General features: G+C 44.3%; 1 protein-coding gene across 2 annotated transcripts in view; it reads right to left on the reverse strand.

The window, feature by feature from the left end:
- Positions 1-290: 290 nt before the first annotated feature.
- The window catches only part of LOC129816577 (ras-related protein Ral-B-like), a 64,392-nt gene continuing 52,052 nt past the window's right edge, over positions 291-12,630 (reverse strand). For both annotated transcript variants that reach the window (XM_055871210.1, XM_055871209.1), the window contains 4 exons: positions 7,649-7,860; positions 7,082-7,290; positions 2,591-2,768; positions 291-2,399 (listed from right to left, as the gene is read on the reverse strand). In XM_055871210.1, the coding sequence (XP_055727185.1) occupies positions 2,274-2,399; positions 2,591-2,768; positions 7,082-7,290; positions 7,649-7,762 (627 nt within the window). In that variant the 5' untranslated portion in view covers positions 7,763-7,860 and the 3' untranslated portion in view covers positions 291-2,273. The remainder of the gene's footprint in view (positions 2,400-2,590; positions 2,769-7,081; positions 7,291-7,648; positions 7,861-12,630) is intronic.

A 12,630-nucleotide genomic window follows, 5' to 3' on the forward strand; every position in this document is an offset into this window, starting at 1 on the left:
GACCAGCTAAGGACACCCACCGTATGGTATTTTTGCTTCCCTGGTCCATGACGACATGATGCAAACCATTACTTTACTTACACTAGGAGGGTAACTGTAGGCTACTGCACATGCATGCAATCAGAAACACAGTTGAGAGGTTTATCAAGTACTGGAATACTAGTATGCATTTCCAAATATACATAAAAAAAAGTACATCAAAAGGAAATATTGTCTACTCCCATTTGGTTAAATCAAATACATTTTACACACTGTATTGGCAATTTTACTTTAAGAAGACCACACCAATATTACAAAGGAAAAAGCATTTATTTGGCAACATTTTGAAGTCTTTTTTTTGTTCAGAAGACAGTGAAAAACCTAGCAATAGTAGACTAGCTTTAAAACAACAGAAGAGGACACACATTTTTATAAAAGAGCAGAACAGTTAGGACAGTTGTTGAAAATATTACTTTACTGTTGTAGGGCAGAACAGAGTGACTGATCCAACAATAACAGCAAACAAACTGTGTCCCTCACCAGAGTGGCGTTCATTAGGGCACAATGTTTTTCAGCAACAACAAAAAAGTCCCTTCCTGTTTGTCAATTTTCTTCCATTTTGTGCCAAATAACATGACCCAGGTTTCATTCACACGTACACAAAGGAACCAGAAGTATCAACTGTAGTCTGATGCACATACATTCACTCAGTTAATTAACAAACATTATTTATATAGAGAGGAGTGATTAGTTGGTAGGCGATATCATGTTATCCTTGTGTTGTTGGCACAAACTGCTTTAGCATTCTCTAGCTTGGGAACTCTGAACAGTTATTTTTTTAAGGTATTGGCAACAATGTAGTGCACTTTCTACAAAAAAAGCATTTGAATAAAACCCCAAATAAGTTAAAATATTAATACCCCAAAGCTGAAGGTGACTGGCTGATAGTTATGGTGCCAACTCTTATGGTGCCAACTGACCCATATCTAAAGGACTAATGCCTCCCGGGTGGCGCAGTGGTCTAGGGCATCGCAGTGCTAGCTGCGCCACCAGAGTCTCTGGGTTCGCGCCCAGGCTCTGTCGCAGCCGGCCACAACCGGGAGGTCCGTGGGGCGACGCACAATTGGCATAGCGTCGTCCGGGTTAGGGAGGGTTTGGCCGGTAGGGATATCCTTGTCTCAGTATGTAAAATGTATGCACTTTACTGTAAGTCGCTCTGGATAAGAGCGTCTGCTAAATGACTAAAATGTAAAGGATGTGGCGGCAGTTCCATTTTCAGTTCCTGTATTTACCAAGGAATGCCAGCAGGGGGCTCCAGAAACACTGCCTGTCCATTACCACAGGACCTCTGGTTAGTAAACTCTTACAACTTCACACTTCAACATCCATCCTACTTAGACCAGGGACAGGATTTTTTCCTGACAATGTAAACTGACTGGCCCTAATAATATCACATGTACTTCGAATCATAAGACGATGAGCCTTCTTGATTGACAATTGCTTTATCCTATTGTAGAGGAAACAATGACACGTTCAGTCCTAGTCCCTCTTACTAACTAGTAAATATACTTTTTTTGTTCATTAACAAACAAAGCTTAGTCTGATGTCCATACCACATAAACAGACATCAGTGAAAAGCATTGAATAGAGTTTCGCTACATTTCTGTCCTTGACTGAACCTATCCCCATTAACAGATCCATTCCCATTCTAGATTAAAATCCCCATGCACGTTCTAGACTAAAATAAATGGCATGACCATATGTTGATCATAAAGGACAGATATATTGAGACAGACAGAACAAGATCCAAGCAGACTGAAGTTAGTGTTTGGGGCAGTTTGGTAATTGGGTTGTCATCAGGGGAGAGGTCAAGCATTGCAGTCCAAGTCGCAGAACAGTGGTCACCTTCCATTAAAAACAATAAACAGTCAGAATATCTATCAAAGCTTAAGTTTTAGATGCAAAAACAGTGGTTGAGAATGTGGTAAACACCTGGTTTGGAAAAAAATGTCAATTTCACTTCAACAAGGAAACTGAAATGCCAAATTCCAATTTTCTGTATTGAAAAGCAATGAGCAAAATTGCAATTGGAATATTAGTTAACTTCTGGAATTGACAGTTTAAATAGAACTGACCCCAAACCTGCTAAACAACACTAATATGGCCAGATTCAATACTAACAGACACATATTTCAACTCAACGTGAGGATGGATGCTCTGTGATTCTGAGCTGGTTGGTTCCTCAGCGTAACGATAGATTGTGGTGTTTTGTGTTATAAAGGTCCATGTTGCGTTCAGAGTAAACAGCATCGCTCTTTGAAACTCTTCTTGTTCTTATTCTTGTGCTTCCCCTTGCCGTTTTTGTCCTTGTTTTCCGACATCTTCTTTCCCCGCACCTCCCGCATCAGGTCAAAGAATACCTTCCAGAATGAAAAGGAACCATGTTACCACACACATTTACCTGAACAGACAATTACTCAAGTGCTAGTCCACCACTATTTCTGAATCACTTGACCACCTTGAAAACTACATATAGAAGAGAATTGTCTGCAATATGTAATTATAAACACACCCACCCACCCATACACACAAACACACACAGTGACTGTACCTTGTCGACGTTGGCTCGCGTCTTGGCTGATGTCTCCACGTACTGCACCCCCCACTCCTCTGCCTTGGCTCGGGCCTCGTCTACAGACACCTGTCTGCGGTCCTCCAAGTCAGACTTGTTCCCCACCACCAACAGAGGAATCTTATCCTCTTCCGCTTTCACACGCAGGATCTGCTCCCTAGAAAACACATTATAAAGACTTATTAGGATTGTAGATCCACAAACAAGCATTTAAGGTACACAGGTCCTAGATGCATGCACCTCACAGGTCCTAGATGCCTGCTTGACTGTCCATTAATTCACGGTACTCCATTCTGTTTATTTGTGTTTTATCTGTCGGCTCTGTGCTTTAACTCAGGATCTGTGTGTAGTTAATCCGACCCTCTCTGCCTAATCGTCGCCATTTTTACCTGCTGTTGCTGTGTTAGCTGACTAGCTGCTGTTATCTCACCTGTTGTTTTAGCTAGCTCTCCCAATCAAGACCTGCAATCACTTTATGCCTTATTGTATGTCTCTCTCAAATATCAATATGCCTTGCATACTGTTGTTCAGGCTAGTTATCATTGTTTTGGTTTGCAATGGACCCTGTAGTTCCACTCTCCGTACCTCTGATACCTCCTTTGTCCCACCCCCCACACATGCGGTGACCTCACCCATTGAGACCAGCATGTCCAGAGATACAACCTCTCTTATCATCACCCAGTGCCTGGGCTTGCCTCCGCTGTACCCGTGCCCCACCATACCCTGGTCTGCACATTATGCCCAGAATCTATTCTACCACGCCCATAAATCTGCTCCTTTTATTCCTTGTCCCCAACGCTCTAGGCGACCAGTTTTGATAGCCTTTAGCCGCACCCTCATCCTACTACTCCTCTGTTCCTAGGGTGATTTGGAGGTAAACCCAGGCCCGGCATGTCCCCAGTCACCCTCATTTGTTGACTTCTGTGATCGAAAAAGCCTTGGCCTCATGCATGTCAACATCAGAAGCCTCCTCCCTAAGTTTGCCTTACTCACCGCTTTAGCACACTCTGCCAACCCTGATGTCCTTGCCCTGTCCGAATCCTGGCTTAGGAAGGCCACCAAAAATTCTGAGATTTCCATACCCAACTATAACACTTTCCGTCAAGATAGAACTGCCAAAGGGGGAGGAGTTGCAATCTACTGCAGAGATAGCCTGCAAAGTTCTGTCATACTTTCCAGGTCTATGCCCAAACAGTTCGAACTTCTAATTTTAAAAATTAATCTCTCCAGAAATAAGTCTCTCACTGATGCCGCCTGCTACCGACCCCCCTCAGCTCCCAGCTGTGCCCTGGACACCATCTGTGAATTGATCGCTCACCATCTAGCTTCAGAGTTTGTTCTGTTAGGTGACCTAAACTGGGATATGCTTAACAACCCAGCATTCCTACAATCTAAGCTTGATGCCCTCAATCTCACACAAATCATCAAGGAACCCACCAGATACAACCCTAAATCCGTAAACCTGGGCACCCTAATAGACATTATCCTGACCAACTTGCCCTCCAAATACACCTCTGCTGTCTTCAATCAAGATCTCAGCGATCACTGCCTCATTGCCTGTATCCGCCACGGGTCCGCGGTCAAACGACCACCCCTCATCACTGTCAAACGCTCCCTAAAACACTTCTGCGAGCAGGCCTTTCTAATCGACCTGGCCCGGGTACCCTGGAAGGATATTGACCTCATCCCGTCAGTTGAGGATGCCTGGTCATTCTTTAAAAGTTACTTCCTCACCATATTAGACAAGCATGCTCCGTTCAAAAAATGCAGATCCAAGAACAGATATAGCCCTTGGTTCACTCCAGACCTGACTGCCCTCGACCAGCACAAAAACATCCTGTGGCGAACTGCAATAGCATCGAAGAGCCCCCGCGATATGCAACTGTTCAGGGAAGTCAGGAACCAATACACGCAGTCAGTCAGGAAAGCAAAGGCCAGCTTTTTCAAGCAGAAATTTGCATCCTGTAGCTCTAACTCCAAAAAGTTCTGGGATACTGTAAAGTCCATGGAAAAGAAGAGCACCTCCTCCCAGCTGCCCACTGCACTGAGGCTAGGTAACACGGTCACCACTGATAAGTCCGTGATAATCGAAAACTTCAACAAACATTTCTCAATGGCCGGCCATGCCTTCCTCCTGGCGACTCCAACCTTGGCCAACAGCCCCGCCCCCCCCGCTGCTACTCGCCCAAGCCTCCCCAGCTTCTCCTTTACCCATATCCAGATAGCAGATGTTCTGAAAGAGCTGAAAAACCTGGACCCATACAAATCAGCTGGGCTTGACAATCTGGACCCCCTATTTCTGAAACTGTCCGCCGCCATTGTCGCACCCCCTATTACCAGCCTGTTCAACCTCTCCTTCGTATCATCTGAGATCCCCAAGGATTGGAAAGCTGCCGCGGTCATCCCCCTCTTCAAAGGGGGAGACACCCTGGACCCAAACTGTTACAGACCTATATCCATCCTGCCCTGCCTATCTAAGGTCTTCGAAAGCCAAGTCAACAAACAGATCACTGACCATCTCGAATCCCACCGTACCTTCTCCGCTGTGCAATCCGGTTTCCGAGCCGGTCACGGGTGCACCTCAGCCACGCTCAAGGTACTAAACGATGTCATAACCGCCATCGATAAAAGACATTACTGTGCAGCCGTCTTCATCGACCTGGCCAAGGCTTTCGACTCTGTCAATCACCATATTCTTATCGGCAGACTCAGTAGCCTCGGTTTTTCTAATGACTGCCTTGCCTGGTTCACCAACTACTTTGCAGACAGAGTTCAGTGTGTCAAATTGGAGGGTATGTTGTCCGGTCCTCTGGCAGCCTCTGTGGGGGTACCACAGGGTTCAATTTCTATGGTCCCGTGTGGCTCAGTTGGTAGAGCATGGCGCTTGCAACGCCAGGGTTGTGGGTTCATTCCCCACGGGGGGACCAGGATGAATATGTATGAACTTTCCAATTTGTAAGTCGCTCTGGATAAGAGCGTCTGCTAAATGACTTAAATGTAAAATGTAATTCTCGGGCCGACTCTTTTCTCTGTATACATCAATGATGTTGCTCTTGCTGCGGGCGATTCCCTGATCCACCTCTACGCAGACGACACCATTCTGTATACTTCCGGCCCTTCCTTGGACACTGTGCTATCTAACCTCCAAACGAGCTTCAATGCCATACAACACTCCTTCCGTGGCCTCCAACTGCTCTTAAACGCTAGTAAAACCAAATGCATGCTTTTCAACCGGTCGCTGCCTGCACCCGCACGCCCGACTAGCATCACCACCCTGGACGGTTCCGACCTAGAATATGTGGACATCTATAAGTACCTAGGTGTCTGGCTAGACTGCAAACTCTCCTTCCAGACTCATATCAAACATCTCCAATCCAAAATCAAATCTAGAATCGGCTTTCTATTCCGCAACAAAGCCTCCTTCACTCACGCCGCCAAACTTACCCTAGTAAAACTGACTATCCTACCGATCCTTGACTTCGGCGATGTCATCTACAAAATAGCTTCCAATACTCTACTCAGCAAACTGGATGCAGTTTATCACAGTGCCATCCGTTTTGTTACTAAAGCACCTTATACGACCCACCACTGCGACCTGTATGCCCTAGTCGGCTGGCCCTCGCTACATGTTCGTCGTCAGACCCACTGGCTCCAGGTCATCTACAAGGCTATGCTAGGTAAAGTGCCGCCTTATCTCAGTTCACTGGTCACGATGGCTACACCCACCCGTAGCACGCGCTCCAGCAGGTGTATCTCACTGATCATCCCTAAAGCCAAAACCTCATTTGGACGCCTTTCCTTCCAGTTCTCTGCTGCCTGCGACTGGAACGAATTGCAAATATCTCTGAAGTTGGAGACTTTTATCTCCCTCAACAACTTCAAAAATCTGCTATCCGAGCAGCTAACCGATCGCTGCAGCTGTACATAGTCCATCTGTAAACTACCCACCCAATTTACCTACCTCACCCCCATACTGCTTTTATTTATTTACTTTTCTGCTCTTTTGCACACCAGTATCTCTTCTTGCACATGATCATCTGATGATTTATCACTCCAGTGTTAATCTGCTAAATTGTAATTATTTGATTTGTTGCCTACCTCATGCCTTTTGCACACATTGTATATAGATTCTCTTTTTCTACCATGTTATTGACTTGTTTATTGTTTACTCCATGTGTAACTCTGTGTTGTTGTCTGTTCACACTGCTATGCTTTATCTTGGCCAGGTCGCAGTTGCAAATGAGAACTTGTTCTCAACTAGCCTACCTGGTTAAATAAAGGTGAAATATTTTTTTTTTTTTTAAAGTAGGAAATCATAGAAACACAGGCAAACACACACGCACACACACACACACTAATCACAGCTTGGGTCTTCTATTGTTACTGTCATCATTGTGACTCTCCAATCTGACTCACCGCCATATGACTGTCATCACTGCCATACATGCTAACTAATGAAGGATCACCAACCTGAACTCTGCAGTGGCTGTGAAAGACTCGTGTTCTGTGATGGAGAAGACTAGCAGGAAGCCCTCTCCACTCCTGAAGTAGTTGTCTCTGATAGCAGCATAGTCCTCCTGTCCAGCCGTGTCCAGGATATCGATCTGGACCTCCTCTCCATCCAGCACTACCTTCTTCCTGTAGCTGTCTGCCTTGGTGGGCTCGTAGTCCTCTACGAACTAGGAGAAGGAAACCACAGAACCGTCAGAATGTCTCCAGCAGACAAGACTACGTTAGGCAGATAGTATGTAGCTGTCTGCCTTGGTGTCTCCACAAACTGGACAGAGGACCAAGACGAACACCTCAACCACACAGTCATTGTGTCACAGTACTTAACGGGAAACAGTTGAACTTTGGGTAATGTGAATTTTTATTTAATTCTTGTCAAGTTAGATAACAGGGTTCAACACAATGTAACAATGATGTATGACAGGCTAGCAAACATGGAATGCTCAGTTTGTGTGAGCATGAACAGTGTCAATACTGCTGTAGCTTTGCAATGAGTTGAGCTAAGTGTGTGTGTGCGCATGTTCTCACCTCGTCGTACATGAACTGCAGTGTGAGTGCAGACTTCCCCACACCACCACTGCCCACCATGATGACCTTGTGCAGGGCCAGAGAACTCTGGGTCTTATTCTTACTGGCAGCCATCGCTGGTCTCTGTCTCACACACACACACGTCACATACACACACACCGTCACACACACACACACACACTCACTATGCTCAAAACACTCACTGACACCACCTGTGGACACAGAGGGCACACCAGTTAGACAGTGAGTAAAACACAAACAAACAATACTGATATTACACACAGTACTACAAACAAGCCCCAGTCAACAGTCTACAAGGCTTGGGCGGTATATTGTATATACCGTATACTGTGGTATCTGGAAAAAGACACAGGATGGTTTTTCAATACCATCAAAACTATTTCTCTGAAGTTCTCCAATAAATGTCAATATTCGTAGCTACTTTTTAATACCCGCAGTCAACTTGTGCAATACGTTAACAGAGAAAGTAGAATACGTTCTTAATTTCACCCGTCACATTATTTTACATTATGAAGCTTACCGTAGTTCCACAGAACAGTTGAGCCAGTCACGTGTTTGTAAATAGCACAACAAGAGAAAGCGAGCTGGTGAGTCCATAGCGTTCTATATCTATAGGCGTGTCTCTGTTGTGCGGTGCACATGAGGTGATGAAGTTACACTCGTATGCAATTCATTAGTAAATGTTTGCCATCAGATAACTTATAATGGCTTTCTGCCAGAAGTCAAAGAGCTGTGGATGAGTTATCTGTACAAATGCCATTTTTTACCTGTGCTTCCTACTAGTGTTGTCTTCTCCGCCATTCTTCTCCCCTCTGCACATGCTGCTCTTCCTTCAGAAAAGCTTGCATCACAACTTTGTTCATTTGCCCAATTTCTCTCATTCACTTTCGCTTGTAAATGTCCACACTATCCGAAAATGACATTCGGTAGCTACTGGCTATGCTCGTATAACTATATAAACTGGATTTGCCTGTCTTTGCAATTTTGTTTATTTTCGCTTTTGCTCGTTAGCATTTGTGATTTCGCTATTAGTTTGTTCTAATTGTGTTAGCATTCTGGTAATCTAGGCCCAATGGCCATTTCTTGCCTTTTTAGCACCCCCTTGTATGCTATGCTGGTAATACTGTAAATCCCGGGATGAAAGACGGTATGATGATATGAAAATCTGTATGATGATATGAAGCCATCATGCCTACTACTGTTGGGTGTCATTTTGAAATACGATAAATCCCTCTTAGGGACAGCCTAACTCATAGAAAACCTCAGAAAGAGACAGACACCTTTAGGGCAGGGCAATAGCTTTGCATACACAGAACACTGTGCAGTTGCTGTCAGGTGACTTTTAGTGCCAAGAGACATTATGTCAAACTAGTTCAATGGGTGAAATTATAATATGCTCTGGCCAACTGATATCCCTTGACAAGGCTGTTTAATAACATATCGTCTGCCATATATATTAACAATCATGGCCTTTGAGCTTCAGTGAGAACAGTTTCAGAAATTCTTATAGCAGTGTCAAACTGGGAGTTATCAATAGAAAGTCATGGAAATAGTTGATTAAACTTTTTTTTAGGCAACTCTCCTACACACATTGACCAAGCACAAGTGAAGTAATCTCCAAATGTTTCAACAACTACTCTCATACAGTCATACCGTCATACAGCATCATAGCCCCACCCCCCCAACAACACATTGTCTCAGCTCCCCCGCCCTCCTCCCCCAGCAAGGGCGTCATGTGGGTAGGCAACAACAACAAAAAGTATACAAAAAAAATTCCAATCACGATTTAAAATTCAATGGCTGTTTACCGTATTGGCTGACTTTAGGACCATGCGGAGCATTGCTGCCAGCCTGTGCCCCTTTTCTGTCACTTTTAGAGGGCAGAGACAGTTCCATTTGATTTACTGGTTTAGAGGTTTAGGCAGTGTGCCAATTGCTTTGAATTTGATGTCATCATTTGAACTTGGCCTAGCAAACCTTGTAATGTGATAGCCAGGGGTTAATTTAACTGGGAAGTGGGGAGCCCTCCTTTTTGGTGACCATTCAAAATCAAACGCTGTTTTATTTGCTATTAAAATATAGGTTGTGATAGCTGTGAGCCTAATTGTTATTTTAATTTATTCACCCAATGAGCTACTGCAACCTAAGCCTATTGGTATGAAAATAAACTGAACAACTTGCTATTTAGAACATTTCCCCAAAATACATGTCTTGTTTTTGGCTTCAAAGACAATAACAATTTTAGGCTATAACAAAATGTGCATTCCCATGCAGAGACAGAATGATAATTGAGAATGCAAACAATGAATGATTACCTAACTTTTTTTAACTTCTTGCTGTAGGCCTACGTCATCATCCCTACATGTACAGTGGCAAGAAAAGTATGTGAACCCTTTGGAAGTACATACAGCCCCAACAGATCCACAGATGATGCAATCTCTATTGCACTCCACACTGTCCTTTCCCACCTTGACAAAAGGAACACCTATGTGAGAATGCTATTCATTGACTACAGATTAGTGTTCAACACCATAGTGCCCTCAATGCCCATCAATAAGCTAAGGACCCTGGGACTAAACACCTCCCTCTGCAACTGGATCCTGGACTTCCTGAGGGGCCGCCCCCAGGTGGTAAGGGTAGGTAACAACGCATCCGCCACGCTGATCCTCAACACAGGGGCCCCCAGGGGTACGTGCTCAGTCCCCTCCTGTACTTCCTGTTCACTCATGAATGCACGGCCAGGCACGACTCCAACACCATCAATACATTTGCCGTTGACACAACAGTAGTAGGCCTGATCACCGACAACGGCGAGACAGCCTATAGGGAGGAGGTCAGATACCTGAACGTGTGGAGCCAGAACAACAACCTCTCCCTCAACGTGATCAAGACAAAGGAGATGATTGTGGACTACAGGAAAAGGTGGACCGAGCACGCCCCCATTCTCATCGACAGGGCTGCAGTGGAGCAGGTTGAGAGCTTCAAGTTCCTTTCGTGTCCACATCACCAACAAACTAACATGGTCCAAGCACACCAAGACAGTCGTGAAGAGGGCACAACAAAACCTATTCCACCTCAAGAGACTGAAAAGATTTGGCATGGGTCCTGAGATCCTCAAAAGGTTCTACAGCTGCACCATTGAGAGCATCCTGACTGGTTGCATCACTGCCTGGTATGGCAACTGCTCGGCATCCGACTGCAAGGCACTACAGAGGGTAGTGCGTACGGCCCAGTACATCACTGGGGCCAAGCTTCTTGCCATCCAGGACCTCTATACCAGGCGGTGTCAGAGGAAGGCCCTAAAATTGACAGACTCCAGCCACCCTAGTCATGGACTGTTCTCTCTGCTACCTCACGGCAAGTGGAACCGGAGTGCCAAGTCTAGGTCCAAGAGGCTTCTAAACAGCTTCTACCCCAAGCCATAAGACTCCTGAACATCTAGTCAAATCTAGTCTGGTTACCCAGACTATTTGCAGTGCCCCCCTCACCCCCTCTTTACACCACTGTTACTCTCTGTTGTCATCTATGCATAGTCACTTTAATAACTCTACCAACATGTACATACTTCCTCAACTAACTGGTGCCCCTGCACATTGACTCTGTATCGGTACCCCCCTGTATATAGTCTCGCTATTGTTATTTTACTGTGGCTCTTTAATTACTTTGAGTACTTTTAGTTACTTTTATTTTTTTGAAACTGCATTGTTGGTTAGGGGCTAGTAAGTAAGTATGGTCTACACCTGTTGTATTCGGCGCATGTGACTAATGTGACTATTTTATTTTATTTCTGCATAAATTGGTCATCAAATCTGATCTGATCTTCATCTAAGTCACAACAAGAGACAAACAGTTTGCTTAACTTCACTAGGGTAGGGGGCAGCATTCGGAATTTTGGATGAAATGCATGCCCAAATTAAACTGCCTGCTTCTCTGGCCGAGAAGTTATGATATGCATATAACTGGTAGATTTGGACAGAAAACACTCTAAAGTTTCCACAACTGTTAAAATAGTTTCTGTGAGTATAACAGAACTGATTTGGCAGGCGAAAACCTGAGAAAAATCCATTCAGGAAGTAGTTTTTATTTTGGTTTTGTAGTTTTATATTCAATGCCATTACAGTATCCATTGACTTAGGACTCAAATTGCAGTTTCAACGCCTTCCACTACATGTCAACAGTCTTTAAAAATTGTTTCAGGCTTGTATTCTGAAAAATGAAGAAGTAAGAGCAGTCGGAATGAGTGGACCCTAAAGTGTCACAGAGCTTTTTCATGCGCGAGACCGAGTGCCTTTCTTGTTTACCTTTTAAATTGATGACGTTATTGTCCGGTTGAAATATTATCGATTATTTAGGCTAAAACCAACCTGAGGATTGACTATAAACATCATTTGACATGTTTCTATGAACTTTACGGATACAATTTGGATTTTTTTGTCTTCTTGTTTTGACTGCGTTTGAGCCTGTGGATTACTGGAGAAAACGAGTGAGGTTTTTGGATAGAAAGAGACTTTATCGAACAAAAGGAACATTTATTAACTTCTTGTGACTATAGGGGGTGCTGTTTTCCCATTAGCATAATTTGCATTACAGATTAAACGGCTTCCTACTCAATTCTTGCTCGTACAATATGCATATTCTATAGCCGTTGGAATTTTGTCTCTGAGTGAAACAGAACTCAATCTACAGCACTTTTCATGATAGGGAGTCAGATTTCAAACATTTTGGCCACTGATCTGGAGTCAGTTTAAAGCTCACTGTAAACGCTATGGAGAAACAGACACTGCTTACGTCTTCCCCTGGATGTCAATGCGTGATGACGCTTTGAATGGTGTCGATTGCGCAATCAGTTTCTCTATAAGACACCAAATAGCGGAAGTAGCTTCCCTTTGCTGCCTGCGCCTTGCGCGCGAAGGACATCGGACTCGCCTCCTTCCAAGCGTTAGTTTAGCCAGTAATATTTC

Source organism: Salvelinus fontinalis, chromosome 19 (genome assembly GCF_029448725.1).
Source record: "Salvelinus fontinalis isolate EN_2023a chromosome 19, ASM2944872v1, whole genome shotgun sequence".
Classification (NCBI taxonomy): domain Eukaryota; kingdom Metazoa; phylum Chordata; class Actinopteri; order Salmoniformes; family Salmonidae; genus Salvelinus; species Salvelinus fontinalis.